The following is a 27,485-nucleotide window of genomic DNA, read 5'->3' on the forward strand; positions in this document are numbered from 1 at the left end:
GTCTCTCTCTCTCTGTCTCTGTCTCTCTCTCTCTCTGTCTCTCTCTCTCTGTGTGTGTGTGTGTGTGTGTGTGTGTGTGTGTGTGTGTGTGTACACCAGCTTTACGTTGTCACCAACCCTACATCCCCAACTTGGATTGAGGACATACTGTTGGAGCTGGCCTTTGACAAACCCTCTCTCTGGGCATTGTGGGAGATGTGATATGACTTAACCCTCACACAGACTCAGGAAACAGGTACTTGAACAGAACTTGGGTTCTGACATAAGGATGCTTGGGGAGGAAGAGGGACCGAAAGACCATTGGCTAACAGTGGGAAGTATTGACTAAAATGACTGTCTCTGCTCTGGGGACATAATTACAAACTGACCCACAGATTATCAGAGGGAACTGTGTGCTGTGACAGAACAGGGGGATCACAGCCATGGGTCATAGAGGCCAGTTGGGGAAGTGAAAGCTATGTTCATGTATCTGGCCCTGTATTTCGCCTACCAAGAAGTCCAGACTACAGCAGATTTCATCATTTAGACACACTACCTCGGTTTTCCTCAGAAAAGTTTTGTTGTTGTTATTGTCTGTCTGTCTGTTTGTTTGTTTTTAAATTAACTTTGACTTTACCAGGTCAGTAAGTAAAGGATTCGTAAATCTGTATTTACAGAGACCAGTGACCTCGTTAGTCATCAACACAAGGAGTCCCGTCTTCAGCTTCTCACAGACCGACAGAGAGATGGTAATTGCTGTCATGTCTGCCTCCTAATTTGGGTATTTACAAGAAACTAGACCCTTGTGAATTCCCTTAAAGTTATCTCAGACCTGAATGGATACTCAAGATGCCCCATCCTGTCTCAGAAGTATGTAGCGTGCTTCCTCCCCACTCACAGATTTAAAAACAAAACAGCTAGTATTGAGGCTTCGAACCTATAACTCCAGAAATTGAAAGTCTGAGGCCAGAGCATTTGGAGTTCGGTCAAGCCTGGGTTACACAGATCACAAGCAAGCGTGTCAACAGCCTGAGACCCAGAGCCTGAGGCCCAGAGCAAGGAAGTCTTTCAAGGATGAAAAGAGTCAAGTACAGGGGTGTGCCCAGACCTGCTGAGGTCCCCCTATCCTGAAGCTGCCACAGAGGGAGTGGAAGGCAGAGACAGGTAGGAGGTGGCCAGGACAGGACTTAGCAGAAGCACTTAGAGGAACTGACTGGTCCACTGCAGACGGCTCTGATTACTTCCCCTTTCCCAGCCTCCTCCAGCCCTCTTCTCTCTTTCCTTTTCTCTCTCATGCAAGCTTATACGTCAGTTCCTGAACAGTGGGGAAACTTCCTGATGATATGAAGCCGCCCAAAGGGAGGCTAGACCCCATTCTGCGTACTAGGCTGCGACCCTGAAGCCTGGAGTGCCCCGCAGCTCTGAGGAGAGATACCTTGAACTACCACCCTGTCTCCTGGTAAACACCTAACCATGTCCCTAGCTGAGGCCATCAGACTCTGGAATGAAGGGGTGCTTGCAGCTGACAAGAAGGACTGGAAGGGTGCCCTGGAGGCCTTCAGCGAGGTGCAGGACCCCCACTCGAGGATTTGCTTCAACATAGGCTGCATGCACACCATCCTGGAAAACATGCAGGCAGCTGAGCAAGTAAGTTGAGGGGCTCCTGTAATTATAGCCTTTCTGCACTCTGGAAACCTCATCTCCCAAAGCCTGAAAGGAACAAAAGCCCTCCAGAACTACCTCAGAGGCCTCAACTAAGTGCCCCTGGCCTGGCAGGCAGTTTTAAAAGCCCGAGCAGGCTTTCTGGGTGGGGCTCTGCTTTTTGCAAGATCTCTACATGATCCAGGATCATCTTTTAACCCTTTGTGAAGACCTCTTCAGTTGTGTTTTCTTTTCCAATGCCTCCTGGATAAGCTTTCTCTGTCTTACCCTTGCATCCAGTGGTAAAATGCCTCTTATGGTTTCCAGGAACTTACCATTCTCTGGTCTGCTCAAAGAATAATTCTGATCAACAACTCAGGGTACTTTTCTAAGGATTCTGAGTCTAGCTGAGGAAAACCACACTGTGATTAAGTCATGAAGTTCACCAGGGTATGGGTAGGGCATTTTAGCATCTTTTTTGTTGTTGTTGTTATTTTGTTTTGTTTTTGTTTTTGGTTTTGGTTTTTTTTTTTGTTTTTTGTTTTTGTTTTTTTTTTTTTTTTTTTTGGTTTTTTGTTGTTGTTGTTGTTTTCAAGACAGGGTTTCTCTGTGTAGCCCTGGCTGTCCTGGAACTCACTCTGTAGACCAGGCTGGCCTCGAACTCAGAAATCCGCCTGCCTCTACCTCCCAAGTGCTGGGATCAAGGGTGTTCAACATGACCACCAGACCTCTTGATTTAGTGTGTGTGTGTGTGTGTGTGTGTGAGAGAGAGAGAGAGAGAGAGAGAGAGAGAGAGAGAGAGAGAGAGAGAGAGAAGAGAGAGAGAGAGAGAGAGAGAGAGAGAGAGAGAGAGAGGTAGGTGGGGGTGGGGTGGGGTGGCTGCATATGTCATGGCACACATGGCAACTTTGTGGAGTTCCCTCTTTCCGTTTTTACCTGGGTTCCAGTGATCAACCCCAAATCTCCAGGATTGCACAGCAAGTGTCTTTGCCAGCTCAACCATCTCATAGTTCCTCAGGAGCTGTCCACCCTAGTTTTTGTTGTTGTTGTTTTGGTTTTTTTAGGTAGGGTTTCTTATTGGCTCAGAACTTAGGCTCCGCTGGCTTGAGAGCCTGTCTCTGTCTCCCCAGCACTGAGATCAGAAAGGATGTGAGTTGATCCCACACCTGTAGGCTGTCAAGCTTATGAGGCCAGCATTTTACCTACAGAACCATCTCCCCAGCCTAAACCACCGCTAAAGAACCAGTCCACACTGGTCATCCTCTGGTCAGCAGGTGAACAAACACTGCCCACATCCTGACAGGAGGAGAGGAAGTGACTTGGTAGGCTCAGACTCCACAAGCAAGCAGATGGCACTGAGCACCGCCCATCCAGCCTCTGCCTGGAGGGTGGATTGCCTCCTCCACCTCCTCCCCTCAGAGGGCCGGCTGGGGGCAGAGCCCCTCAGCTGTGGAGGCAGCACTCCTAGACAAAGCTCTGCCATAGCCCCTGGGTGCTTATACCCTGGCCTGGACCTGGGACTCTTGGCTATGCTGTGCCAAAGGCCACCTCACACTCTCAGATCACTGGCTTCTACCTCTATTGGTCAAGATCTTTCTTTCCATTTTTCTGTTGCCAGGACTCTCATCCCCCCCCCCTTGTCTTCCTGTTTAATCCAATATGAATAATAGTATATTGTATTCTTATTTGTGATTATTTGAGCAGTATAAATGATTGCACAAAAAATTATATCAAGCAATAACAATCAATATATGTTCTAAGTATATCATCATCATCATTATTATGCAAGCAGGTGTTTTGATGGCATGTATGTTTTGGCACCATGTGTACCTGATTCTCAAGGAGGCCAGAGTGGCTATCAGAGCCCCTAGAACTAGAATTGCAGATAATTGTAAGCCACTCTGTGGGTGCTGGAAATTGTATGTAGGTCTTCTGGAAGAGCAGCAAGCACTCTTATCTGCTGAGCCACCTCTCTGTCCCCATCACTTATTTTACGGAGGAAAACAGGGACGTTCAGAAAGATTAGGTAACTTACCACAGGCTATGCAAAGAGGAAATAACACCCCAGAGCATTTTGACCCAAGATCTCTATACCCTGGGCCAATTTTGTCACCTTGAATTGCTGAATCATTATGACACACGTCTTGCCTCTCCCTGGCAATACTCTGACACTTCCTCTCTGCCTGGCTCTCTGACCATGTATGGACCCTTCCTCCTGCAGGCCTTCACCAAAAGCATCAATAGAGACAAGCACTCGGCAGTGGCCTACTTCCAGCGAGGAATGCTCTACCACAGCATGGAGAAGTAAGTGGTCCAGGGGTACTCACACTGTGCGAGTGTGACAGCAACCTGATCACTCTCTGTTCTGTAGACTTTGCATTCAATAAGTACCCTCCAGCTTCTGTGGGTAGGAAGGTTGGCTTACTTTTTCTGGGCAGTTATGCAAAAAATAGCATGCAAGAGGCTTTTCTGGGGAGGGGAGGCAAGCCTGACCTCATTGTAAGTCATCAGGGCACAGCCTCAAGGAGCCTGAAACAACCACTGGCTGGTTGTTTGGCTACCTGGCCCTCCCGCCAATGTCCCTAAAGATAACACTCACTGTGCCTCCCTGTGCAGAACTGAGCAGTCCCAAGACAAGGCTCACCATACAATCAAATCAATCCTGCCTTCACTCATGCTGAATGTGTTTGCAAAACCCAGTTTAAACTGTAGAGTGGGAGTTGGGAGGATGATCCTATCACAAAAATAAGAATACAAACTGTTAGCAGCATATGTATGAGTTATTTCATACAAATTATGTGTGTGTTATATGTGTGTGTGTGTGTGGATAGATAGATAGATAGATAGATAGATAGATAGATAGATAGATAGATAGATAGACAGATATAGAGTTTACAGTTAATGCCAAAATTTAAAGAATGGTTTCCAAACACTATGTTTGTATAAAACCCATTTGTTGCACAGACTGGAAGGCATTGGCCAGTGTACCATTCTAGTTGTTTCTGAATGTTGGGATGATAATGAAGTCCCTTTCCCTCCATCACCCTGTGCATGTTTTGGACTATTTACTGTTTTAAGTAAAAAGACAAAACAAACAAAAATCCAAAATGAATGCTAACTTCAACTCCCTATTCTACCCTCAAATGCCCAAAGAACATACACACACACACACACACACACACACACACACACACACGCACGCACGCACGCACGCACGCGCACACACACACACACATGCATGTACACACACATATCAAAGGGACAATATTCAAAATGTGAATTTCAGATATTTTAGGTAAAGTCAGACAGCAAACTGACTCAGGAAAGTGTCCAAGTGTGTCCACACATTCTAGGGAAGAGGGAAATGGCTGAAGAATGGAAGGAAGAATTTTCCAACAGTGAAACTGGGCAAGCATGTTGAGGCTGGGGCATAGGCATCAAGGGGGACTGAGATACCCTGAAGAAGAATGGACGATGAATTCCTGGAAGTTCTCAAGCAGATCACGGAGGGATTAAGTCACTCTAGACTATGAACAAAGGGAGAAGACTGGTCCCTGGGAACTCAACTTGGAAGTGAACACAGTTGTCTTCATGAACAATGAGGATCTGAATCAGGGCAGCACCAGTACAAGGACCAGAAGTGCATTTCAGAGGTGGTTACCCTGACAAGGCACAGGGCAGACATATTCTGGGTAGACTCTGTCACACAGGCAGTAGCTGGCTACTCACATGGAGCTGAGTGCTTTGATAGACAGTGGCTCCTTAAGGGTCACAAATGGGGGCTGGAGAAGATAGCTTAAAAGATAAGAGCACTGTCTGCTCGTCCAGAGGTCCTGAGTTCAATTCCCAGCAACCACATGGTGGCTCACAACCATCTATAATGAGATCTGGCGCCCTCTTCTGGTCTGCAGGCATACTTGCATGCAGAATGCTGTATACATAATAAATAAACCTTAAAAAGAAAGAAAGAAAAAAAAAAGGATCACAAATGGGCTTCCAAATGCAAGCCCTGCTGAGACCAGGTGTGTGTCAGGGAAAACACTTCCTCGGAATCTCTTGGTGAGATAGTTAGAGCTAAGAATATGCTAGACTTGCTATTATTTTCTCATTAGAGAACTGCAGACTTAAAGATCAAATTTGGCAGATTATTTTTCTCAGATTTAACCATTATCATTCAGATGGAGTTCTGCATTTTGTTTCTGGATCTCTCAACCTCCCCCATCTTATTCATTCCTTCCTTCCTTCCTTCCTTCCTTCCTTCCTTCCTTCCTTCCTTTCTTCTCCTCAACCTCTCCTCTGCTTTTGAGATAGGGTTTTATGTAATAAAGGCTGTTAGTTGAAGATAACCTTGAATTCCTAATCCTCCTACCTCCAGTTCCCAAGTGCTGGGACTACAGGCATAAGCTAGCATGTCTGAGCCCCCCACCCCCACCCCCTCTACCCCTATTTTTCCCATAAGTTATTCAAAATCTTAGCCTTCCAGACTCTGGAACTTACTGATATTTTCATGTAGAAATTCCTTCTGGAAGCCTGTTTTCTTTTTCTGTTGTCTCTTTGTCATAGGTTATAGGAGATAATTAAAGGAAGACCTTGGAGTTTCTCTTTTGAGATTGAACAGGCTGGGGTGGGGTGGGGTAGGGTGGGATGTGGCTGGCCTCTGTAGACATTCTACACCTCTGGAGAAGGTTCTGGATTCAGGAAGCAGAGATGAGAAGAGAATGTTGTGAGGTGAGCGGCCACATTGTCTGTAGAAGCAGACATCTCCACCTTTCCCCAAGCCCAGGCCCCCTCTCCAGATGCTCTTTGTGTGTTTTAATTAGGGTTTTACTGCTGTAAGCAGACGCCATGACCAAGGCAAGTCTTATAAGGACAACATTTAATTGGGGCTGGCTTACAGGTTCAGAGGTTCAGTTCATTACCATCAAGGTGGGAGCATGGCAGCATCTGGACAGGCATGGTGCAGGAAGAGCTGAGAATTCTACATCTTTATCTGAACGCTGCTAGTGGAAGACTCGCCTCCAGGGAGTTAGGATGAGGCTATTAAAACCCACACCCACACTGACACGCCTACTCCAGCAGGGCCACATCTTCTAGTAGTGCCACTCCCTGGGCTCAGCATACACAAACCATCACACCAGTGTCCGTGGCTTTTCTTCCAATAAGACTTGCATTTTATTCTCACTCCGGAAACTGACCGCATCTACAGAGAGCCTTTGAAGGTCTATAAGCACTAGTGGTTGCTCTTAGCAACAGCTGAGCTCTCCACTTTCCAGGCTGACCACACCCTCAGATCAAAGCCTTCCAAAGTGGCCCTTAGGGCCAGAGCTCACTCACTGAATACAGAGTTGGCCACTTTGTTCATTTGACTGGCTAATAGATCCCAGGATCCACTTGTCTCTGCATATACTATCATGCTTGGCTTTTTTTTTTTTTTTTCTTTTGAGAGTATTTTTTTGTGTGTGAAAGAACCAGAGTCAGCCCAGGACACATCAAGACCAAGTTCTCAACACAAAGGAGATTTATTTGCCCCAGAGGGTCAAAGGGCATGTAATAAAAGACAAAGACTGGAGACAGAGAATAAGGAACAAGAAAAAAAGAAACAAAGGAAAGGGGGAAGGGGTGCCCCAGAGGGACAAAGGACTGCCTCTGGATAGAGAGGAGGCGGATGTGGCCCATAGGCAAATGACACTTTATATAGGTAAAAGGTGACTGAGTTAGGATAGGTTGGTTTGTTTTGATTGGGCTTGTTAATTAGCCAAAGGGGGCCTCGGATAGCTGGATGTTGGCAGTCTGCCTCCTCCGGAGGAAGAAGTGGCCAAATAAGGAAATAGACCCTGGGGCTAGCTTTAGGAATGCAATCTAAGGGTTTTTAGCAAGGGGAGAAAGGCAAAAGTCAAAACCCATCTGCACCATGTCCTCCATGTGTCCAAGTATGTAAGGTATAGATGAGTATCATGTGTGCCTGATACCCATGGAGTCCAGAGCTTGTATCAGATCCCCTGGAACTGAAGTTATGCATGGTTATGAGCCACCATGTGTGTGCTTCATCAAGAGCAGACACGACTCTTAACCACCAAGCCACTCTCCAGCCACTGTGTCCTTGAGATCTGAACTCAGGTCCTCAGGCTTGAGGGGTAAATGCTTTACACTTAAGCTGCCTTCCCAGCTCCTCTTTCCCTCTCTTTCCTTTCCTTTTCTTCTCATTAAATCATTTGTTTGTTTGCGACATCTTTTCTGAAGCTGAGGCTGGCCTTGATTTCTTGGTCCTTTAGCCTTTACCTCCCAAGGTCCGGGATCACAGGCGTACGATATGCCTGGCTCCTTTGGAATTTTGTTTGTTTGTTTGTTGTATTTTTCGAGACAGGGTTTCTCTGTGTAGCCTTGGCTGTCCTGGAACTCACTCTGTAGACCAGGCTGGCCTCGAACTCAGAAATCCGCCTGCCTCTGCCTCCCAAGTGCTGGGAATAAAGGCGTGCGCCACCACCGCCCGGCTCCTTTGGAATTTTTTAAACAATGAAATCTTTACGGACCCATTGTCTTGCATAGGGTTTCATTGTTGTGAAGAGACACTATGACCAAAGCAACTCTTTATTTTATGAGTAAGTACACTTGTAGCTGTCTTCAGACGCACCAGAAGAGGGCATCAGATCCCATTACAGCCACCATGTGTTGCTGGGAATTGAAGTCAGGACCTTTGGAAGAGCAGCCAGTGCTCTTAACTGTTAAGCCACCTCTCGTCTTCAAGGCACCTCTTACAAAGGCAAACATGTAATTGGGGCTAGCTTACAGTTTCAGAGGTTCAGTCCATTATTGTCATGGTGGGAAGCATGGCAGAGTCCAGGCAGATATGATTCGGGAGAAGGAGCTGAGAGTTCTACATCTTGATCCACAGACAGCAGGAGGTGACTGAGCCACTGGGCATGTCTTGAGCATATGAGACCTCAAGCCCCGCCCACACCTTCTAATAGTGATACTCTTTATATAAGTTGAGTTCATTACATGAATATTAAATGAGGTAGACATTTGTCTACTTCAAGGAAGGCGTAGATTAAAAGGAGGGGAACCAAGTCATCAGGGCCTGTGACTGTGGTGCAAAGCAAAGTTGGGCTAGTGTGTGAACAGACTGGAAGTGCACAGTGACCTAGCGACCTAGAGAGGTGGGTTAGGCATTCCTTCCCACTGCAGTGGGGCTTGTCTTAACAGGGTCATTCCCAACAAGGACAGTCTGTTCCCTTGACCACTCATTCACTTGGCTTCAGTGTTGCTTGTCTTAAATTCTAACAGAACAAAGTCAGAGGCATCTCCCAAGCAGCAGATGGTAGCTCAGGGTGACTCTCTCCCTCTCAACAAACATCCCTGTCCCCACCTTTGTCATTCCAAAGAAAGGGGGTGGGGAAGGGCACTGTAAGTTACCTTCATACCCTGAGCCTCCCAGATATTCAGACTGTGGAAATACAAGCAGGTGAAACTTTTCAGAATAAGGCGGAGCTGACCGAGAAAGGGGAGAAGGCAAGGCCTTCTTCCTGCTGGGCTGGGAGGATTGGCCCTGTCTACCTGTTGGTGTTGCACAGGCACCATGCTGGGGGTATTGCCCGTTTTGACTCCTCCCTCTCACCGAGACGCTCTTACTTCAGAGGATGAGCTCTGGGACTAGGCTGTGTGTATTGGTAGCACAAGGCAAAGAGCAGCTTCAGCAGTTACTAAGGAATCCTTGTGGGGTCTACGGCAGAAACGCCAAGGAAAAGACCTCTGGAGCCGAGAGCCTGCTTGCTCTGAGGGTGTGGCAGATGTCTCCGGGAGCCTCCAGATGGCACCAGAGGGCACTTGGAAGTGGGCCAGTAGGGTTGGACCTCTTTCAGAACGGATCCTACTCAGACCTGTGCAGCGGGATCCAGAGCCGTGTGGTAAAACTGAGCTCCTGCTGTGGGTGCCGCTGAAGTCACAAGCGCAGGGGTGAGGAAGAGAAGCCGCAGCCAAGTGGGAGGGGCTGCCAGGCAAATGATTTGCGCAAAGGCAAGTTTAAAAACGGACATCAGGACTGGAAGTGTAGCTCAATGGGTAGAGCACTTGTCTAGCTTGTCAGAAGCCTTAGGTCACGTGATCCCCAGCATCCACTGAGTGCAATTCAGCATTCGAGAGGTAGAAGCAGAAGATTCAGAAGTTCAAGGTCATCCCAGGTTACACACTGAGTTTAACACTAGTCTTGGACACATCAAACCCTACTTCAAAATAACGCCGACAAATGGACGTTAGCAGGGCACCAGCTTCTTCACACAAAACAATCACTCTGGGTAACTTGCCTTTTTTTTTTTTTTTTTTTTTTTAAACACTGTGGACATCTTGATGAGACAGAGAATTACACGGAGAACTTTGCTGAGTCCCTACAGTGCCAGGTAGACTCAGGGCATCTCCACAGCTGAAAACCACCTGCTCAGCCAACTCAGCAGGGAGCGAGGCAGGCACGGTTGTAAGTCAGTGCTGATGACACTTAAAGTGTCCCCTCTGAGATTTTTCCCTGCTCCCAAACAGGCTGTGGAACACAGTGGGAATTGCATCTGCTCAGAGAACAGGACACTTGCACCTCCACCTGCCCTCTCCTTACTACAGGGAAACAGCCAGCCACACACAGCCTGTGCTTACAGAGAGGGGTCCAGGAAGCCTATCTTCTCATTCCTTACAAGAGAGCCTGAGATGTGTGTGAGAGTAACTTCTCCCTCTTTCCCAGAATGTGTGGAGGAGGCAAGAGACCACAAAACCAAACGCTAAACTGAACTCAACAGGAAATACAGAAGGCTGTGGGCCGGAGGGTGGTGCCCACAACTATAGCTGTAACAGGGAACCCCTGGCAGCCATGCCAGGCAGATTTGTCCTTGAGTGAGGATGGTGAGGACTGCTTTGACTCTGTCCTGAGACTCTACCAGAGAGAAGCAGGGTGGTCCTGCTTGGAGCTCTCCAGTGAGACAGAGAGCTGTGTTTGAAGGTCACTCGGGTCATCAGAAAGATGTATGTCTACAACACCCAGAGAAGAAGAATCTTCATTGCTGTCATAGACCGAAGGTCCCCACAAGCTTTGCTGGTTAGCCCCAGTGTGCAAAAATCATACCTAGTCTGTAGAGCCTTTGAGCTCAGGGTTGGTGAAAAGGTAGAAGGTCAATCAGAACAGGAGGGGTTCTTTTAGTGAGATGGATGGAGACTAAAAAAACACAGAGATGTGGGTTCTGCCTTTCTCCATGACCTGTGCGAAACCAGCTTCCTTCTGCCCCTGTCCTGCAGATATGACCTTGCTATCAAAGACCTTAAAGAGGCCTTGACGCAGCTTCGAGGGAACCAGCTGATAGACTACAAGATCCTGGGGCTGCAGTTCAAGCTGTTTGCCTGTGAGGTAAGGAGGGCAGGGATGGCCTGGAGAGGACAGTTGGGAAGCACAGTGGTCTGCTAGTTCTGCCAGAGGCTTGCTGAAGTCACGTGACTTCTGTGCCTTGAGACTCAGGTTGTCTTGTTAAGAAAATACTGAGATACGTGTAGCTTAGAGGTGAAAAAGTGTTTTCCTGGCATGTGTGAGACCCAGGATCTGACCCCAGCATTGACAAAGAGAGGAAAGAAAGGGAGAGGGGGTTGCGGCGGAGGAAAGGAATGAGGAAGGGAGGGGAGATTGGATGACTTCCGGTTCCTTATAGAGTCATTAGATACCTGAGAGGGAACTTTATTTTCTTAGTTTCTGACTCAAAAGCCAATGCAAAAATGAGCTCACTGTGTGCTTTGAAGGGAGACCAGACAGGAGTGTGTGCTGGCCCGGGAGAGCATTCACAGCAATTTGCATATTTTACTCAGCAATTCAAGCTGACAAGCTTTTTGCTCACCATTATCCTACCATGTTCAAAATCATGGGTTCTCTGTCTGTGAGGAGCCCGTTGTAACCCATCTGAGTACTTGGCTAATACTGGAAGACAGACCGTGAGCCATTTGGTACGGGTCTGTTGAAGAGAAGTACTAAGTACACAGTGAGGTGAAGTTCTCCAAACAAGGACAACTTCTTCCCTGTGTTACTAAAAAGGACAGGCATGGCTGGCTTTGAGTTGTGAGTTTATGAACTTTTCTTCCACAAATAATCTTTCCTATCAAACTTCCAAATATATACCACCAGCTTTAAAAACAAAAACCCCTGGAAATGTCATTGACTTTTATTTAGAAGCATTGCAGAACAGACGTCTTCTTTTGCTTCGGTTTCTCAGGCACAAGAAGTGAAGCGTTCCCAGGGTTGCTTGGAGCTGCAAATAAAAATAGATTCTCTCTCTGCCCAAGTCCCTGGTGACATGCTCTGTAGCAGGCACACAGCTATGCCACTGCTCACAAGGGAAGATGTGCCTTTGCTTTGGGATTGGCTGGCATCAGGCTGGTTCCCCAAGGGCAGGGATTATTGTTCTCTGTAAATTGTAGAACACTTTGTTATAAGGTCTGCCGTGTGCCTTGTGGGATTTTTGGCTCTATCTCTGGCCTCTCCCCACTAGACACCAGAAGCATCCCACCTCACCTTTCGATGATCAAAATGGTCTCCAAACATTGCCATTTATCCTGCCCAGGGTCCCTTGTCACTTGCAGGTATGAAGGGGGTGAGCAGGCAACTCCAGAAAAAGAAGTGGTCCTTGTGGTACCAAGCAACTCCTTCATGGGAGGGAGCCCTCCCTGTGGTTTTCCCTACCTAAGCCATTCTTGTGGAGGAGTCCCAAGGTCCTTTTAGTCGTGAAAACTGGTTATGGGGGAAAGCCTAAAGAGAAGGCAACTGCCGGGCAGTGGTGGCGCACGCCTTTAATCCCAGCACTTGGGAGGCAGAGACAGGCGGATTTCTGAGTTCGAGACCAGCCTGGTCTACAAAGTGAGTTCCAGGACAGCCAGGGCTACACAGAGAAACCCTGTCTCGAAAAACCAAAAAAAAAAAAAGAAAAAAAAAAAGAGAAGGCAACTGAGAAAAAAATAAGAAAATTTTAAAGCTTGATGTCATCTCTTTTCTGTCACGTATTGTAAATAGGTTAGGTCAGCTAAGTTTGTGCCACATGCTTCTCGACTTATGATGACAGGTTCTGTCCAGATTAAAAAACCCATCTCTCTGTGTGTTTGTGTGTCTGTCTGTCTGTCTGTCTCTATCTCTCTCATGTCTTTCTCTCTGTGTGTCTCTGCCTCTGACTGTTTCTCTGCCTGTCTCTTGTGCTTTTCTTCCTCTCTCTGTCTCTCTCTTTCTCTCTTTCATTCTCCTCTTCCCTCTCTCCTTCTTTTTGAGAGGGACTCTTGTAGCCCAGGCTAGCCTTAAACTTGCTGTGTAACCAAGTCTTCCTCCCTCCCCCTCAAGAGTACTTAGATCACAGGCAAGCCCCACCAGTAGGGTTTGCGTAGTGCTGGGGACGGAACGCAGGGAGTAGCACATGCTACACAAGCACTCTGCTAATTGAGCTAGAGCCTCAGTCCAGGTTAAGGTGGACGTTATTTTAAGTCAAAAATGCATTTGGCACTCCTACTCCACGTGCATCATTGTTTAATGACACAGCACACCACTGTGTTGTACCAGGCATGGAGCCTCTTATGCTCACAGATGGGCACTAGGGGACCTGGGATGCTAATCACATGGTATCGTTCCTTCAAAGGAAGGGATGTATATCCCACTGTCAACTCAGAAGCCTGGGGCAGATGTGGTCAATAGCTGGTGACCTTCGCGTGTAGCCAAATCCACACTTAATTTCCCCAGCCCCTACCATAAGCTTGTTTTTCTCAGTTTATAGAACCAATCTTCTGTTTTTCTTTGTTTTGTGACAGAGTTTTTCTGTGTAGCCTTGGTTGTACTGGAACTCACCTTGTAGATCAGGCTGGCCTTGAACTCAGAAATTCACTGCCCCTGCCTCTCAAGTGCTGGATTAAGGCATGTACTGCCACCCAGTTCGCTCAGAACCCATCTTTATGGAAGATGTCACATGTCCTTTAGAGAGTTTTTATGTTCCTATCTCCAATCTTTAATTGGTTTACTTTGTGCTTTATTGTGCACACAGGACTGAGTTTCCACCAAACTGCTGTGCTTAAATACGCCTAAAATAAATCACTTGGGGTCAGACTGTCAGCGTTTGAACCAACACTAGCTGCTTAGTCGTGCTGAGCTAAACTGCCTTCCTGTCTCCTGTGGGTTTTTATTCTGCTGGTCGTGGTGGTGGCAGAGACACCTCCTACCCCCCACACGCCATACCAACCTTCTCGCCTCCCCCAGTGGTCCACTTGCTTTCCTTTGTGGTTGCATGTCGAGTAGGAGGCAAGGCTCTACGACACTAACCGAATTGCAAGAGGGTATTGTGGTATGTCAATAGTGTGGGGAAAGATCAAAATTAAAACTCTGAAGTCCTCTTTCTACTGAGTGTATTTCTCTTTTGTACTATAGTTAACTTTAAAAAAAAAAAATCTTGAGTCCAAATCCTGAGTCCTTGGGCCTGGGGAGATGGCTTAATGGGTTGGAGTTGCTTGCAGCTAAGGCCGATGACCTTAGTTCAAACCTTTGGACCCACACAGTAGAAGGAAAGGACTGACTTTTACACGTTGTCTTCTGACCTCTGCATATGTGCTATGACTCACACATGCAATAAATACGTGTGGAAAAAAAAACTCCTTATTTCAACCACTCTAAGCCAATGATGACCTGTATAGAAGGTACCAGTTCATTGGTCCTCAGGGCTGAGTGTGAAAGGGAAGCTAGAACTTTGCTTCTGGGGTTGATCCTGGCTCCCAGCATCAGCACCAGCCGCTAACTCCATGGAAACGCCAGTCCCTCCGCCCAGGTGTGTCTAGCATGATAGAATTGTTTGTTGGGCAAGAGGCCTTCATTCTTACTATGGGACAGCCCTGCCTGACGTTCTTTTATCTTATTAATATGTACAAAAGTTTAACTGGTTCTTCTGTACATTGTGCGGCATTATAATAATGTCTGCTTTAGCAGACACCAAGGAACCTACAATTCAGCTCAAGGCCTGGGAAGTTCTGCCATTCCCTTCCCCACTGCAGCTGATGTGTTTCCCTGGGCTCTGTGTACGGCAACTCTCTTTCCACCTTCCTTAGACTTTGACCATGGAGTTGTCTCATGCACGCTGCTGTGTTACAGTTGGGCTATTCATAGAATCTCAGCCAGGTTCTGCTGGCTCAGAACAATGCATCTGGAACCTTTTCCCACCTCGCTGGACATAGGGCTCAGTCCAGGTTCAGTGGCAAGAGCAGGGATTAGAGATCACACACTTTCATTTTCCTTCTCAGCTCTGTCTCTGCCTCCCCAGGGGGCCCTAGGAAAAGCTTTTCTTTATTAGAACAACACACTAGCCCTTGTCGCCTCCTGACCTGGTTGTCAGAGGATGCAGTTGATACTGGCTTTAGGATGATAAAGTGTTTTCTTAACACCACTTATGTCTGATATAACTCAGTAGCTAGAATCATTGTTACCTATTCCCTGGGGAAGGGAGTTATGTCACAGGATAGCATTCCCTGTGTGTACATATGGACCCTTCCCAGGTGCCTGTTGTTTTTTGGAGCAGATTCAAGTTTCTCGTGGCCTCTGGTCTTCTAGGTGCTGTATAATATTGCTCTCATGCATGCCAAGAAAGAGGAATGGAAAAAAGCAGAAGAGCAGTTAGCATTGGCAACAAACATGAAGTCTGAGCCCAGGCACTCCAAAATCGACAAGGCCATGGAGAGCATCTGGGTGAGTGTGGTGGCGGGTGGGATTCCTTGGAGTCCCATTTGTTTCCTGGGATACCACGATGGTGGAACATTTTCTTCGTTGGTTCTGGCCAACAAATACTCTTTTCAACATCTTCCATCCTGTATTTGCGCTAAGAAGCTACACCCTAGAGAACGGAACAGTACAGCCCCTGGATCTCTTATAGTAGAGCCCTGGGCAGTATCTGTGGTTTCTTGGAGATGTGCAACCTCCAAACACCGTGAAGACAGGGGCCGTGTTCCTGTGCCCTGAGTCCTAGCTGTCCAGCACAATGCAGAGTTCAACGTGGTCCCCAGAGAAGTGCTCCAGTTCTGCCAAGGTTCCATTGTGAAGATGATTGTTCATAGAGAGTTTGATTACATTGGGAAGCAAAAGTGTTCTTTCTTTATTTGGAGATTATTTTATTTTAAAATTATGTGGCTATGTGTGAGAATGTGCATGTGTGGGTAGGTGGCCATAGCATCCAGAAAAGTGCTGGATCCTCCAGAGCTGGAGTTACAGGCAGTCGTGAGCTGTCCGATGTGCATGCTGAGAACCAAACTCGGGTCCTCTGGAAGAGCAGAAAGCGCTCTTGACTTCTGAGTCATCTTCCAGCCCCCCTAAAATTAGTTTTAAATAAGCTGTATTTAAACACCCAGAAGAGGGCTCGAGTTTTTGTATGCCTGTGTACATGAACAATTCTTGTTCCCGAGAGAGCACTGTCAGAGCCCTTGCTTGGCTCTTGAGCCATCCTTGTAGTGGTGTCCTCTATGCTGGGACAGAAATTCAAGATACTACACAGAGTAGAAAAGGATCAGTGCTTGAGAAAAAGAGAGTGTTGGGTAAATAATACCAACATAAGGTGATGTTAAAGCCAACCACTTCCAGTAGGCAACCAAGAACATTGAAAATAGCCTGAATTGTTTTTTTTTTTTTGGGGGGGTGGTCTTTTGGACACTCCTGTCTGATGGTTCAAGGGGAAGTATCCCACCCCGGGCTCTGAGCTCCTGGGATGAACATCACCCTCTGTGTAGGGTAGCTCCAACGAGACCCCAGTGCTTAAGACAGCACACACACTGGTCACAGGATGTGGAGAGATCAAGTTGGTGGTGACCAAGAAGCTTCCTCCATGCTGGCTAGCTCTGATGGTACTAGACGTTTCTATGCAGGCTGCTGGGAGAAAAGTCTTACTCAGCTGTGAGCCTGGTGAACTGAAGTGATGATCAGTGTTGTCAGATCTGTCCAGGGGTGCAATGGTGGTCTGAATGCTCCGGGGTAACGGACTGCTTCATGATTGAATCTAGGACGTACTGCATAGGAGGAGACACAGGCCTCTACTGCAAAATTGACCGTGTACCCATCCATTGCTGGCGAGCTCACAGGCCCCAATGGTGAACCTACTACTATCACTTGGCTAAAAGGGCACAGTATCACACTGCCCTCTAAACCAGTACCCCTATACCTATAGTTTACCACCGCCTCTGCCCTCATCAGACAAGTTTCTTTTTGCAGTGGAGCAGTGGATGGTGGTTAACACAGAGACCCACAATTTGTCTAAGGGCAGAGAATCAATGACTGAGTAGAGCTCAGATGCAAAGGAGACATCTGTGTCACATCCTATCGCCAAAGCTCAGGGCCATCACAGATGAGAGGGACAGAAAAATTGTAAGAGCCAGAGGTATGGAGGACCAGAATAAAGTAGTATCTTTTAGACATGACAGGACCACTGACTGCACTTAACTCCCAGCATCTCTGATTGCCTGTAGAGGATCAAGCCAGTCAACCTTTTAGCATGGAGCAGAAAGGGGTTCATGAGCCCCTAATTGAAGAGCTACGGACAGTTGGTGGCTTCTAAGGGAAGGAGAGCTAGTCTTTTTAAAGGGGTGTGTCTCCTGATAGGTCTACCATACTCCAGTGGAGAGCCACATACAGAAGAATATAAATAACACAAACTGGAGTTAAGGGATTATTTTTAAAAAGAGAAAGAAGCTGAATATGGGGGGGTGTGTGTGTGTGGCACACACCTTTAATCCCAATGCTCCAGAGGCAGTAACAGACAGATCTCTGTGAATTCCAGGCCAGCCTGGTCTATGTAGTGAGTTCCAAACCAGCTAAGGCTATACAGCAAGACCCTGTTTCAAACAAATAAACAAAGGACACAATGCTATGGAGATTAAGGAGAGTGAAGAGGAGGAGTTAGCGGGATACGATCTGTCTTAGGTAGGGTTTTACTACTGTGAACAGACACCATGGCCAAGGCAAGTCTTATAAAGGACATTTAATTGGGGCTGGCTTACAGATTTAGAGGTCCAGTCCAGTATCATCAAGGTGGGAACATGGTAGCATCCAGGCAGTCGTGGTGCAGGAGAAGCTGAGAGTTCTACATCTTCATCTGAAGGCTGCTAGCATGAGGGTCTTATAGCCCACACCCACAGTGACACACCTATTCCAACAAGGCCACACCTTCTAATAGTGCCACTCCCTGGGCTGAACACATACAAACCATCACACAATCAAAGTGCATTGAAATTCTCAAAGAATTAATAATAAATAAACCCAACCGCTCCTGCATAGCCCTCTCAAATAACAAGCCTCTATGGTTTGAAAGAGCACTTCTCTTGAGATGTTTTCCCATGGTCCATTTGATGAGGAAAGCAGGAATGGTTTTATCACTCCCATTCTCAGACAAAGAGATACAGTCCTGAGAGATACAAAGATGTTTTGGCCAACCAATCACATATTCCACAATAACTGAACCACCAAGTTTGTCCAGGCACAATCTATGATGATGCTCACACGAGCTCATCTAACAGAGTATTGCTCAGAATGAACCGGATACTGCTGAGTGACATGTGACTGACATTCTGTTTACAGAAGCAGAAGCTGTTTGAGCCCGTGGTGATCCCTGTGGGTAGGCTGTTCCGTCCAAACGAGAGGCAGGTGGCTCAGCTGGCCAAAAAGGACTATCTGGGCAAGGCTACGGTAGGTGGGCTGTCCATCTCTCCACTTCTCCTGTGCCTTGGATTGCATGGGGCCTGGCAGAAAGACTTCAAGAAGACACACCCCCTCTCCCTGCCTTGTGGCATTCAGGGATGGCAGTGAGGATCTTGTTGACAGTAAGGAACAAACACTTCCAGTTTAATCTCTTCAGGATCCTCCAGCTTCTTCCATCATCCCAACCCTCACCAACTCCTAAGGTTTCTCCTGGGATGCTGAATCTTGGGACAGAGACAAAGGAAAAATGACATGGTGGGGGCTCACTGAGAGTCTGGAGAGTGCTATGGGAGAAGGCCAGCAGGAGATGATGCCCTTGGCTCGATGCTTTTGCAATATACTGCTCAGAATTCTGGGTAATCCCTCCCGTTTTCTCAGTCCTATGCCCAGAATCCTTCTTTAGCTGCATTTCTTCTGAACACAGGTTTTAAATTCTTTCAGACATGACTTGAGGTGAGGCAGTAGGACCTTATCCAATCTGCATTTGACTTTTGACAGCTTGGGCATGTGAGTTGCCCAGTCTGGATGGCTGGACCTGGCAGAATCACAGAGACTAATAGAGACACTCCCCAAAGAGCCATCAATACACGAATGGATATGTTCAGTGTGACATGTCCATAGGGCGGACTACACACCCACAAGAAGGATAAAGTACTGATGCATGCTACCGCACGGGTGGAGATGTATGTTGTCTAGAAGAAACACAAACGCCATGGTCGAGGGCTGGGGAGAGAGCTCAGATGTTAAGGTGCTGGCTGTGTAAACATGAGGACTGGATTCCAGATCCCTTGGACCTGCCTAGTCGGCAGGTAGCCATGGCGATTCCAGAGTCGGAAGGTAAAGACAGGATCCTCAAGTGAGTGAGACTACCCATCGTAGTTAGCTCGGAGTTTGACTGAGAGACCCTGCCTCACTGAATTAGGTGGAAGAGAAATTGAGGATGGTCCTTATATTAACCTGTAACCTCTACTTGCATGTTCAGATACACACGAATGTGCTCCCAGATGTGATACACACACACACACACACACACACACGAAAAACGAGGAGAAAAGGCACATGCTATATAATTCTATTTATATAAAGTCTTTACCAACTTATGTTGCCAGGCTAGGAGAGGAGACTATAATCTTTTTTTTAATGTATTTTATTTTTTTAAAGATTTATTTATCTTATTTATATGAGTACACTGTAGCTGTCTTCAGACACACCAGAAGAGGGCATCAGATCCCATTACAGATGGTTGTGAGCCACCATGTGGTTGCTGGGAATTGAACTCAGGACCTCTGGAAGAGCAGCCAGTATTCTTAACTGCTGAGCCTTCTCTCCAGCCCTGACTGTAATCTTCTTAGTAGCTCCAACATTTTCTTTAGGGGATGATTAAGATGTTTTGGCACCAGACAGGTGTATGAAATGACAGTGAATTTTCACTTAAAATGGTCATTAATTTGCTGTTATATGAATGTCAGCAGCTTTTCTTTTTTTACTAAAATAGAGAGTGAAAGTTCTAATTCAGAAGAGATGCCTTACTTCCCATCTCCCTCCAGAACTTACACGAGTGAGAATGGCTCTGTGGAAGAACACAGACAATGGGCAAAAGGAGCTGGCAGCAGCGTGCTCACCCTCTCTTGTCTGTTTCAGGTTGTAGCATCTGTGGTTCACCAAGACAACTTTTCTGGCTTCGCCCCTCTGCAGCCACAGGTGAGGCCAGATCTCTCTGGGAAATAGCCCCTGTAAGAGGAACTGACAAAGTGATCACACCCTGACCCCTACTCTCAGTCCCAGTTTACATGGCTGGTCGGGAGCCCGCCCTGTCAGCTCTGTCTCCTGCTCTCCCGCTATATCACTGGGCTCTTCCAAATCCCAATCCACTCTTTCAAGTCCTAAGAGACCCACTGATCCCCTCATGAGACTTCGAGCATCTCCTGCACTTTGTAATAAAGCGTCTCCATGCATTCAGGAGTGTGGGTTGCGGGGGATGGAATACCAAGGCTTGGAGCCTGGGGACCCTGACTCTCTTGGCTCTCTAGCCATCGCTCCTGTACAAGAGATACAAGGCAGGGTGCCAGCCCAAGCTGGGTCCAGAGAGATGGTCCCTGATAGCATGTGGCAGAGACAGACAAAGCTTGTAACAGGAAGACAGTGGAGCAGATTAAGGAAACCTCAGGCTTGGTGATGGGTAAGAAGGGTCATCAGCAATAGCAGAGGAAAGGACCTGATCACCTTCCTGCCATTTATATATACTCTCTAGGGTAGCACTGATCCCCACTCCAAATATGGGGCAAGATGATTGCTGCCTGACCATAATGTGACCTGTGCTTGGGCCGTGGGGACAGGATGAGCACAGGGGCAGAAAGAGGGCCAGTATCTAGATTCCTTGACTCCTTTTGGCATGGTAAATTTGGAGAAAGGCTGGCTGCAGTCCCAAGAGTTCCAGCCCAGCTAGAGGACAAGGAAGGAAAGTCCCAGATGGCATGCTCTATGACCTTCAGTGCAGAACAGGGAGTATACATTAAAGGGAGACTCGTGTCTGGCTGGTAGATGCTGAGTTTAAATACCCAGAAATGTCACATACTGTGGCAAACATTAATTGTAGAACAGAGCTTTTGAAAAATACTGGGAAAGAGTCCAGTTGAGGCTCCAGGTCAACAAAACCTTCTCTGGGCACCAGCTCCGGGTCCTGTAGCTGCTGCACTGGTGGTGACACCCACGCCTAGGTGGGTGGCAGACTTTCAGTTTCCCGAATTGTGCCTTTTCCCCCAAGAGACCACCCAGAAAAGAAGTCTTTGTTTTTGGATCTGGAGCAACGTTCCAAATTACCATTAACAGTCTGTTCTCTCCCTCCCCCTCACTCTTTCTCTGGACATCCTCCCCTTCATTTTTCCTGAATGTTCCACAGTCAGCAGAGCCTCCGCCCAGACCCAAAACCCCAGAGATCTTCAGGTAAGCTAGATTTAAGTCTGCATGCAGAATGCCCACACTCTATGTCTGACTTGATGACAGTGAGGATCTGAAGGATGGTAGACTTCTGTCTAAGGCTAGAACCAAGTGATGTCGTTGGAATGGGAGTCTTAGGGTAAGGTGACCACTGAGGGCCTAGCTGCAGCAACCTGGTGTCCCAGTGGACATGGCTACCCTAGAATGGGAAGCCATTGATGTGAAGCCCAGGTCAGAGGTGAGAGAGGTTAGTTCAGTTTTGTACTGACTACAGGCCCCTCAGAAGCTCTCTAGATCCCAGAAGCCATCAGAGTCTCCTTCCTGTGTGGGCGTTGTCACTCACCATTGATACACGTTTTCTGAAGAAGGGGAAAGATTCAAGAAAAGGAAGTCATTCAGTAAACTGAGAAGCAAAGCGGCCTAACCTCAGCTAAAAAAAAAAATCCTTCTAAAGAACAAAGCAAGCCTTCTTCCCCCTCTAATAAAGGGGGGTCAGGAAAAGTGTGTGTGGCGGGGTACGGGGGTGCTACAGGTGATGCCAAAGTGAAGGGCTTGAAGGAGCTCATTCCCAAGTTCTCTAGGCTGAAGAGGCTACATTCCCCACACCGGGCAAGGACTTCACCAACAAGGGCAGGGCTGAGCAGAACGAACATCCATGCACGGGCGGTTTCCTGGGCCGCCTTCCTCACACACTGAGGTGGCATGAATGAGACTCTCCAGGTGTGTGGAGGAGTAACTGGGACCTTGAGGGGTCAGTGAAGGGGAGGGACATGGCTAACACAAAGCAAAGAAGCTGCAGTTTCTCCACTGTGCCTTTCATTGCCTGGCTTTCCTCTGGCTCTCCATCCCTTCCCACAAGGCTGGCCTGTTCACTGCCTTCCCCATACTTCCTGTCTACCACAGACAAGACCTGGGAACTAACTTCCTCCTTAGAGGGGAAAGAGGATAAGGAGTGAGGCCGGCCTCAGCTAGAGCCAAATAATCCCTCTCCTTGTCTGAAAAACAAGCAAAGAAACAACCACAGGAAGTTTTAAATTGCTTTTCGTTCTAAGCAGCATGAGGCAATCCCACGGCCTGAGATTCATCCCCTCAGGGACATATATCCTGGAGGTGTGCCACCTGCCTGCTAGCCACTCAGTAGCTATCTGTCCACACAGGATCATCTGTCAGGCCAGGAGAGTACAAAAGGAAAGAAAGGGAGGGAGAGGGTGATGGGACACCTGTGACATGAAAGCAGGAGGAGGTTGGGGTGTGTGTGTGTGTGTGTGTGTGTGTGTGTGTGTGTGTGTGTGTGTGTGTGTAAAAGGTCCTGGGGAAGGGGGAGTGGGGTTTGAGAGAAAGAGAGGGAGGAAAGATCAACAAAATCAAACTTCATTTGAAAAAATGCCAGCATGAAACCTAATACGTGCTGGGCAGTGGTGGAGCACGCCTTTGATCCCAGCACTTGGGAGGCAGAGGCAGGCAGATTTCTGAGTTCAAGGCCAGCCTGGTCTACAGAGTGAGTTTCAGGACAGCCAGGGCTACACAGAGAGACATGTCTCAAAAAACCAAAACCAAAAACAACAACAACAAAAAAAAACCCAAACAAACTAATACTGTGTATGTTAGTTAAAGCAAAACGAAACAAAAACAAAACCGTGATCGTGGGGTGCTCAGAGGGGAGAGGCGTTGCCTGTGCAAGCCTGCTGACCTGAGCTGGATCCTCAAACTCACATACAGGTGGAAGGAGAGGAATGACTGCACAGAACTGTCCCCTAACCTCTCTGCTTGTGCACTGCGGCACACATGCCCACCCTCCCCACCCCTCGACACAATAGCTAAAGCTTTGAAAAATAGAAAAGAAGCAAGCTCAATAAAATAAAGCAAAAATATTATCTTTGGGGGAAGGATTGGCACAGTGTCATGGTGCTTGTTCAAACACCTTCTGTGTTCACTAACAATGGACCCAAAACGCAAGGGTAACCCTGAGAGCGGTCATGTGTTCATGCCAAAGCTGTAAAGTTGGCTCTTATGTTAAAACGTGAAAGTTGACTTACTAGGGAAATGAACAAGGTACAGAGGCTCACATTTCTAATCCCCGCCTTTGAGAGGAAGAGGCAGGAGGATTGCTGAAAGCTCAGGCCAGCTTGTCTCAAGAAACAAAGACAAAATAAAATGGATGAGTAATGGGGACTGGTGTGGTACACAGAGTGTTCTGTTCATTAAGTGCTAGCGGAAAGGAATGTAGTCTGGATCTGGTGGCGCACCACAGGCTACAAGAGTTACAAGCATGTTATGCAGTGTGTCCAGTTCTTCCGTGAGCATCATCACATTACTGTGTGCACGGGCACACAAGGCTGTGCCCATCTCGGGTTCTTGGATCACCTCACATTCCCCGAGGACAAGGGGAATTCCTGTGTGGTTATGGAACTCACTCACGTACAGATTCTCACCTTGTTTTCTCGGGGGTCCTAGGCAGCACCCTGCACTGGTCTTGTAGGCAGTAAGATGTAGCGTTTAAGAGTGAGCACCAAGCTTCTCCAGTACGGAGATGTGGTCCAAGCTGAATGATGGGCTCTGTCTTCTGTGTACCCCCCAGGGCTCTGGAAGGTGAGGCACACCGTGTGTTGTTTGGCTTTGTGCCAGAGACACCAGAAGAACTACAGGTCATGCCTGGGAACATCGTCTTTGTCTTGAAGAAGGGCAGTGATAACTGGGCCACAGTCATGTTCAATGGACAGGTATTGGAGAGGGGTCGGGGAGGTGCTAAGGACATAGGGACAGCATCTGCTGCGTTATTTGCAGAACTCCCAAGGGTTATCACCTGTGTGCTGTCCCTACCCATGGCTGCAGGTTGTTCTGTGTTCTGGGGACTAATGAGTCTTTGTTTTCCCTTCTGGATTCTGGGATGTGTCGCTGCAGAAGGGGCTTGTCCCTTGCAACTACCTGGAGCCAGTTGAGCTTCGGATTCACCCTCAGTCGCAGCCCCAGGTACTGTTGTGCTGAGGCCTATCCTGTTTCTCTCACGCTTCACACAACTCTCTAGGGTTGAAAGGGTCATGAAAGGGACAGCCTCCCTGTCATGGGGAAAAAAAAAAAAAACACAACTCAGTAGTTCTGGGCCACTCAGACTGGTATCAGATGCCCAGAGCTAAGTTATTCTACTGGTCTGGCCCACATCTGTGAGTCCTCCTGGTCAGGGAGACTTAGGCAGCAAAGCCTAACAGTTAGGGCTCGGTATTCCTAGGGAGAACAGTCAACATGTTTGGTACAATGCCACTGAAAAGGAAACCAAAGATTGGGGATGTACTCCGTTGGCAGAGCAGAGCATTTGCGTGGCATGCATGAAGCCCTGGGGTCGCCGGGCGGTGGTGGTGCACATCTTTAATCCCAGCACTTGGGAGGCAGAGGCAAGCAGATTTCTGAGCTCGAGGCCAGCCTGGTCTACAGAGTGAGATCCAGGACAGCCAGGGCTACACAGAGAAACCCTGTCTCGAAAAACCAAAAAAAAAAAAAAAGAAGCCCTGGGTCAATCTTCAGCACTGAACAAATCAGACATGATGCCATATGCTCCTGACACGTGGGACGTGGAGGCAGGAGGATCAGAAGTTGGTCATCCTTAGCTACACAGAGTGCTCCGATGACAGCCAGGATTCTCTCTCCACACTGATGAGACACACGTGTGCTGAGCCCCCCTGCTGAGTCATAAAATTGAGGTGTTTTGAAGTTTCAAATTCCCTGCCAATGGGAAATGGGATTTTCCCTTTCTCAGTACGCTCTGCTGCTGAGACAGAAGCATGTCGTGTCACCTGACATTGGTGGGTTTTCAACATGGCTGAAAAGATGGCAAAGGGCTTTGTATGTAGGTGCTAGGGTTCTTACTGCTGCTGAGAATTAGTCCCCCTTTCCTTAGTCACCTCCCTGGGTCATATCATTACACTTTCAGGAAGCCATTTGCATCCAGCTTCTTTCCAAGGAAGCTCTCTCATGTTTTTGTCTGATCTTTTTGTTTCCTCTTGTCACCTCCAGGAAGACACCTCCCTGGAAACCAATATTCCACCACCTCCTAATTCTAGTCCCCCAGGAAGACTCCAGTTGTCACCAGGTTGGTGTCCGTGGGGAAAGAGCTCTCTCTCAGATGCTTCATGAAAACAGACAGCTGTTTTCAGAGACATTTAGGAAACTCTGGTTTCTCTGCATAGCATGCCCCTTGCTTTACCCAGCATGCACCTTGTTTTACCCACTATGCCCCTTGCTTTATCCAGCTTGCACCTTGCTTTATGACTACATTTTTCCCAGAGCCTGGTCTTGCCTGCACCATCCATCACCCCCACTGAAATGAGGCCAGTGCCCTGCCCTCACCTGCTTAGAAATGAGTGCAGATGAAGGGGTAGTAAGTGGCCACCATCAGAGCAGTCACCAGATGATCCTTGTTAACTACCTAAAGCAGCTGGGAGAAGAAAGGCTGCAGCAAGTGCATTGTCTCACCTCAGCTCTTGTCAAACCACTGAGGTGCGCATGTCTGTAGAGCAGAGCCCTGGGGCTTGAACGAAGGACCACTGGAAGGTATGGATAGGAGATCTTTCCAGGAGGCTTCCTCATAATCTGGGGTGGGAAAATGACGACCCTTTGTTCCTGGTGAGCTTCAGCAGACTGCCATGTAGATGACAGAGACATCCTGCTCACCACCACCTGATTGCCAAAACGGCTTTGGTGGCCCTCCCCTGCATTCTTCTTTGGAAAGTTGCAAGCCTACAGAAAAGTGCAAAGTGGGGTATACTGAACACAACAACACTTTTCCCTTAAATACAGCAGCTATGGGCCAGCCAGGTGCCTCCATAGCCAAAGACACTTGCTGCACAATTCTGAGATTGCCCAAGTGCAATCAACAGAACCTACGTAAAGCAGGAACTGGAGAATCCACACCACAAAGAAGTTGTCCTCTGGCCTCTACCCATGTCAGGGCGTGTGCCCTTGTTCACGCGCACACATTTTTACATCATGTATTTGCCTTGTTCTCTACCCCTACTCCACGTTAGAGATCAACGATCAAGCCTACCTGGATCTAAGTCCCCTGTGAACGAGCATGGCTTCTGCCTAAGGAGTGTACTTCCCATCCAGAACATCTACCATGAATAATATCACCTATTCCACATGCAAATGCCTTAGTGGCCCCATTCAGTGTCCCACACAGTTTTTTTCTTCTTACCTTTTCTGTCTGGAGGTTCACAAAGGAACACACACCGGAAAGGTTGGAATACCACGTTCCTAGGCCTTTGATTGATGTTAGTAAAAGTCCCTAAGGGGTTCTAATAATCAGCTGTGCAGAGCTTCTTACATCCTAAGTAGTAAACAGCCTCGGACTGCTCTTACAGATGCACTACTGTGGTAACATACTGTGCATTTTAGACTACAAACATACACAAAACAACATGACCTTGAAATGGTAATTGTTCTGGTGCTTCTGCCCTGGGGTCATCACACGTCTGCCTTCTCTCCGGCATGAATCCTCCTGGCGTAACCGCCCTTTGGACCAGTCCCCATGGTGACCTACCTGCAGCTCCCTGGAAGCAGACACCAGCTCTGCTCACATATCTGTGCTTTCTATGCTCTTCCAGGTCCACCCTGGATGTTCAAGGGTAGGGAGATGGGCACTGTGGGTGGCAGGGCCACTGTGAGTGTTTGTTTACCATCTTCCTTTCCATTTAGGTCACAAGCAAAAAGAAGGGCCCAAGGTAGGTTCTTCCTTCTATTTCCAAGTGAAGATGGGTGACCGTGGCTTGTCTAACGTGGGATATCTCTTAGATTGTGGAAAATCAATGAAAGGGGTTGAACAGGCTGTCACCTGACACTCCATCAACAGACTAGGGACCCCTACACAGGTCATCCTAGCCCCTAGCTGAGCACATGGGTCAGTAGAACCTTCTGGCTCAGTGTGTTAGACTGGAGCCCTTTGAAGGCCTCTCAGGGAATGCAGAAACTGGCTATTTACTATTTATTTATTTATTTATTTATTTATTTATTTATTTATATACAGTTGTTTGGTTTTTTATAACATTTATTATTAACTGGTAAATTATTATTAACTGGTAAAAAGCAGTTGTTTGTTTATTAAACACCCCCCTTTTCCCTGGAGCACTCCTAGTGCCTATACACAAAGTGGTAGTAGAAGACTGTGGTGGTCCAGGATGTTGCCAACAGCTTCAGACTCTAAGGTGTTCTTTCTTCGTCCTCCCTC

General features: G+C 47.6%; 1 protein-coding gene and 1 long non-coding RNA gene across 3 annotated transcripts in view; one reads left to right on the forward strand and one right to left on the reverse strand.

Moving 5' to 3' along the window:
- Nucleotides 1–1,289: 1,289 nt before the first annotated feature.
- The window catches only part of Ncf2 (neutrophil cytosolic factor 2), a 31,731-nt gene continuing 5,535 nt past the window's right edge, over nt 1,290–27,485 (forward strand). The window contains exons 1-11 of the mRNA XM_034513292.2: nt 1,290–1,626; nt 3,842–3,924; nt 10,894–11,002; nt 15,206–15,340; nt 18,212–18,319; nt 19,973–20,032; nt 21,231–21,274; nt 23,847–23,988; nt 24,170–24,238; nt 25,277–25,352; nt 26,957–26,982. Coding sequence (XP_034369183.1) covers nt 1,453–1,626; nt 3,842–3,924; nt 10,894–11,002; nt 15,206–15,340; nt 18,212–18,319; nt 19,973–20,032; nt 21,231–21,274; nt 23,847–23,988; nt 24,170–24,238; nt 25,277–25,352; nt 26,957–26,982 — 1,026 coding nt within the window. The 5' untranslated portion in view covers nt 1,290–1,452. The remainder of the gene's footprint in view (nt 1,627–3,841; nt 3,925–10,893; nt 11,003–15,205; nt 15,341–18,211; nt 18,320–19,972; nt 20,033–21,230; nt 21,275–23,846; nt 23,989–24,169; nt 24,239–25,276; nt 25,353–26,956; nt 26,983–27,485) is intronic.
- Nucleotides 17,601–27,481, reverse strand: LOC143443691 (uncharacterized). Of its 2 annotated transcripts, XR_013112874.1 has the most exons (3): nt 26,457–27,481; nt 23,701–25,999; nt 17,601–21,627 (listed from the first exon to the last, which is right to left on the reverse strand). It is a non-coding gene; the product is annotated as an uncharacterized LOC143443691 (long non-coding RNA). The 2 variants fall into 2 exon arrangements; XR_013112873.1 differs by having other exon boundaries at nt 17,601–25,999.

The sequence above is a fragment of the Arvicanthis niloticus genome, chromosome 10 (assembly GCF_011762505.2).
Source record: "Arvicanthis niloticus isolate mArvNil1 chromosome 10, mArvNil1.pat.X, whole genome shotgun sequence".
NCBI lineage: Eukaryota > Metazoa > Chordata > Mammalia > Rodentia > Muridae > Arvicanthis > Arvicanthis niloticus.